The sequence below is a fragment of the Alosa sapidissima genome, chromosome 18 (genome assembly GCF_018492685.1).
Source record: "Alosa sapidissima isolate fAloSap1 chromosome 18, fAloSap1.pri, whole genome shotgun sequence".
Classification (NCBI taxonomy): Eukaryota; Metazoa; Chordata; class Actinopteri; order Clupeiformes; family Clupeidae; genus Alosa; species Alosa sapidissima.
The window spans coordinates 13,144,587-13,149,586 of NC_055974.1; the positions used below are offsets into that span (position 1 = coordinate 13,144,587).

General features: G+C 48.5%; 1 protein-coding gene across 1 annotated transcript in view; it reads right to left on the bottom strand.

The window, feature by feature from the left end:
- kiaa0825 (KIAA0825 ortholog) overlaps positions 1 to 5,000 on the bottom strand; it is a 44,905-nt gene that overhangs the window by 19,726 nt on the left and 20,179 nt on the right. The window contains 3 exon segments of the mRNA XM_042070888.1: positions 1,099 to 1,320; positions 1,476 to 1,567; positions 4,574 to 4,744. Of these exon segments, the coding sequence (XP_041926822.1) occupies positions 1,099 to 1,320; positions 1,476 to 1,567; positions 4,574 to 4,744 (485 nt within the window).

The window sequence follows — 5,000 nt, forward strand, 5'->3', positions numbered from 1 at the left end:
GCCCGGCTGCACCTGGAGACTCCCCGGGTGGGAGGCCTCGTGCCTGGGCATGACAGCACATCAATCTCCCCGAGTGTGAGTGGGAGAGGGTATGGAAGGATGGAGAGAGAGGGGGGGGGGGAGGGGAGAGCCTTGCTTACAGGAGGGGGGGGGGGGGGGGGGGGGCAGATGTCATGATCAACAATACAGTACAGTCGGGGGGGGGGGGGGGGGTGTTGCCAAAGACCCTTGGACATACAAAACTGCACTCTCTTTCTCTTTTTCTCTCTCACTCTTTCCCCTCTCTCTCTCTCTCTCTCTCTCTCTCTCTCTCTCTCACTCTTTCTCTCTCTCTCTCTCTCTCTCTCTCTCTCTCTCTCTCTCTCCCTCCCTCTCTCGGCGGCGGCGGTCCTTTTCCTCTAAATCTCAATCGCCCGTGGCCACTCTGCCCGCCGCTGGGACGGGCTCCGGAGCCGCCAGCCGCCAGCCTTTGAAGTGCCTCTGTTTTCTAGCTTCTCTGCCGGACTCTCCCTCGCTCTCTCTTTCTTTCTATCTCTCTCTCACAGTCTCTCTTCCTCTCTCTTCTTCTCTCTCTCTCTCTCTCTCTCGCTTAGTGAGTGAAGGGGTTTGATCTCAAAGGACAGATGGCCCAGAACAACTGATCGCCTGCCCAGCTGCCAGCTGACAGCTTTACCATTATACACACAGAGGACTCATACTCATATACACACACACACACACACACACACACACACACACACACACACACACACACACACACACACACACACACTAACACAAAAGCTGAGAGACCAGCTCAAGGCCCACCCATAGCCCTTCTACGTGAACTTTTTTTTTTGCTTCAGAACTTTGTTGGTTTGTTGGCCGGACAGACCACACAGTAGACAATGCATTTGTCAAACAGCATTAACTTCTGATAGCAATGTACACAAATGTGGCCAAATCTGGAAAGAATAGCAACAGAAATTTCAACCATTCCTCAAAGTGACCTTTTCTCCCTTCTTTAAAATTCACACTCGATAATTGTCTACCTCTGGGATCATTTTTTTCCTTCTATGTGACGAGCGAGAAAGAGTTTGAGTGATGGGAGCAGCTTGCCTTGGCGATCATCTTGGGGCACTCTCGCTCCAGACAGGTGAGGCCGATGCCCTGTCTCTGTGGCACTGTGCCCAGCGCCAGGACGGCCGAGCTGGCACGTGCCACCTCCTCCTGCTGCAAGCCCCTGGCACACACGTCCTCCAGTAGCACCTTCACGCAGTGAGCCATCTGGGGCACCAGCTCAACAAATGCCCCCCGCCACTCAAACTCCAGGGACACCGGCTAGAGAAGAAGTAGAAGAAGAAGAAGTCCATAGGGACAGGAGGCCATGTTTGTAGTTGTTAAAGACAGCAAAGGGGAATAAGGCTATGAGGAGGAAAACTACAAATATGGCAGTGGGTGGGAGGAAGATGGGGGGGGGGGGGGGGTCGGCTCACCTCTGCAGAGTTCAGGAGCAAATCGGGTGTGGCGGCGCTGCTGCCCTCTCCTGGACCCGTCTCGAGGTCCTCTTTAGATCTCTTTAAGATCCCTGAATTCACAAGCCAAACACAAGAGTTAAAGTTAGAGAGTTAAAAAAAAAAACTTACTTCAACTCACTAAAGTACGACACATTTCTTTTGGGGCGCATACACACAACCTAATTACCATTCATTAAGCAGCCCCCCTCCTGTGAATTCTGGGTAAAAAAAACAAAAACAAAAAACACTGGAGCTTCTCGTTTGCTCTGACAGCAAACTCGTGGCGGAAACGAGCTAAATGCTGCGGAGTCGAGTCGACTCGGCCGCGTTAACCTGAAGCGAAGCGCAGACTCCTCGGCTCCCCACGCACGCTGCTGTCCCCTGCATCACCCCTGTCAACTCGCAGTGACCTGCAGCCCACGTGACGACGCAGACAGGCGCAGGGCGGCCCACACAGACGCCCAATTACTGCGGCCGCGTTGGCAGCGCCAGAGAGAGCAGCCACAGCAGCCGCAGCAGGAGCAGCAGGAGTAACATGACTGCTCTATATCTGGAGGCTTGGAGTTGATTTGAACCCCAGATACGGATGCTGGGGCATATAGCGAGTAATCCTTTTAGGAGGTTGAGGGGGAGGATATGATGTCTTTATAAGTGTGTGCATGTGTATACATGTGTGTGTGTGTGTGTGTGTGTGTGTGTGTGTGTGTGTGTGTGTGTCTCTCTCTCCCTCTCTTTCTGCATGTGTGTGTGTGTGTGTGTGTTTGGGTAAGTGTGTGTATGTCTCTCTCTTCTCTTTCTGCATATGTGTGTGTGTATGTGTGTGTGTGTGTGTGTGTGTGTCTGTTTGGGAGGAACAAATTAAAAGTGTATGTGTGTGGAGGCAGCATTTTTCTAATCAGTGGCGGAGTGTTTGAGACCCCGGGCGAGGCAATTTAGACCTAACAAGAGCCCGGCAGCCAGGCGCGGGCACAGAACCGCTGGCGTGTCACTCTTTGACCTTTAAGCTCATCTGATGAATTTCTGGTAATTAAGTCATTTGATTGCCTGAATTAATGATTTGGATAAGTGCCCTTTAAAGGCTGTTTACTTCTCTGTAAATCGAGCCTTTCTGCATGTCTTGTTTTTTAATGTAACCTTTATAGAAATTACTACACGCACCACTCGCTCCCAGCTCACTCTGCCACTATGGGCCACAGACAGAGCAACAGAGGAGAGAGAGAAAGAAAGAAAGCAAGAAAGAAAGAAAGAAAGAAAGAAAGAAAGAAAGAAAGAAAGAAAGAACATTTGTGTTTATATACTAGATAATTTGATGAATTCTTCACTGTTATGAAACATGGGAGCATATACAATGACTGCATCTTTTAAAACACATGTAAAGACTCAGTGATATTCAGTAACTGCAATAAAGCAAAATGATTTACCATATTCTTATGTTCACACTATTTTGTCTATATTATGAGTCTGTATGAGATTAACAGGGTTCTCAATATTCCAGCAATAACAATTTTAAGTACCTTGACGGTTTGGGTGCATTTTGTTGAAAATCAACTACAGTACATCTTTTGTTAACCTAACACAACTAGCTAGTCATACATTTATATGTTCAAAATGTTCAAATTCATGATCAAAAATCGCAACCAAGAACTCCCATGCCCTGAAGGCCTGACATTAATAGCTTTATCTGTTGGCTGAGATATTGACTAATAAAATATGACTAAAATAAGACCACTACTTGACAGAAATTCAAGCTCCTATGACTTCAGCTCATCTGAATGTGTTGGTCTCCAACCTGAGAACTTTCCGCACTTAAAGGGGAGCGTGGGAAGATCAGGAGGACCACGAGGCTGGAGCCCAAAGCTTAACCGAAGGTCCACTGAATGGGAGAGCGATCCCTGCACTCTAGCGCTCGGGGTCGGCTATTACTCTCCCCAGCGGCCGTCGTTAGTCCAGCTGCAGGTGATGATGGGGCTGCTTGGAGGCCGGTTGTTCCAGTGGAAAAGGGTATCGGATGTTTCTGTGTGCGGGTGGAAAAACGGCCGCGTGGAAAAAGCTCCCGGTTCTCGCTCGCCGCGCGCAGACAGGCGGCCGTAAACTATCAGTAGGGGTCACGGAGCGAGAGGTGGGATTGCGTTTCAGGCAAATAAAAAACCGAGAGGTGAAGTATCTGGTTGAGGGGAACCTGTCCAACATCTCCATATAGATTTTCACGAGCTTATGGTTTTATATGCCTTTTATATTTTACTGAGCTTGTCTACAGACTACTGTTCATGTTCTTGTGTGTATCAGTCAGTATGTGCCTGTGTGTGTGTATGTGTGTGTGTGTATAGTTGGCACAGTGGGCAGAGGGCATTTAACTTTCTTTTGTATGTACAATATGCGTGTGTAAGAGAGAAAAGAGATAAACAGACAGAAAGAAAGAAAGGGAGACAGACAGAGAGAGAAACAGACTGAAAGAAAGAAGGAAATAACAAAAAGAAAGTATTTGATCCTGTGAGGGAAATTTGGTCTCTGCATTTATCCCAATCCGTGAATTAGTGAAACTTAGCACTCAGCACACAGTGAACACACAGTGAGGTGAAGCACACACTAATCCCGATGCAGTGAGCTGCCTGCTACAACGTTGCTCGGGGAGCAGAGAGGGGTTAGGTGCCTTGCTTAAGGGCACTTCAGCCGTGCCTACTGGTCGGGGTTCGAACCGGCAACCCTCCGCAGTGTTTCCCATACATTGACTTATTTGTGGTGGCCCACCACAATATCAACATTGACCACCACACAATGATTTTCCATGTTGTACTAAATTGTGCTTAAATCTGGTTAGCATCATAACCACGCTGCACTAATTTGTTAAAAACTGTTGCATTCAAGTTAATTCTGCAAACCTACCACCACAAATAGAATTTAATTCTGTGGGAAACACTGCTCCGGTTACAAGTCCGAAGCCCTAACTAGTAGGCCACGGCTGCCCCCAAAAGAGAAAGAGAGACAGACAGACAGGCAGATAAACAAAGACAGACAGAGACAGAGAGATAAACAGACACAGACAGACAGACAGACAGGGCCCATGAGAGCAGCAGTACCTCTGGGGCCGCAGGCAGACTCCCCAGCGCAGCTGAGGAAGCCTACGTCGGTGGCCAGCTCCTCCACCCGCTGCTCCAGCTCCAGTAGCGTGGACGCCAGCCGCGACAGGCAGCCCAGCTGGTGCGACGTCAGGGAGAAGCTACGCACCTTACGCACCGGCTCCTGAGGAACTGTAGACACACACACACACACACACACACGCACACCACACACACACACACACACACACACACACACACACACACACACACACAGAGAGAGAGATAAGTCTGTATCTGTATATGTGTATGTGTAATGTCTGATGGCAGAAGACAAACTGGTCTGAACTGAGATACTTTCAGTTCTTTATGGCAACACAATGTATTTTTTTCTTTACATCAAAATAACGTCAAACTCATTTTGATGCTACAGTGACTTACAATACAG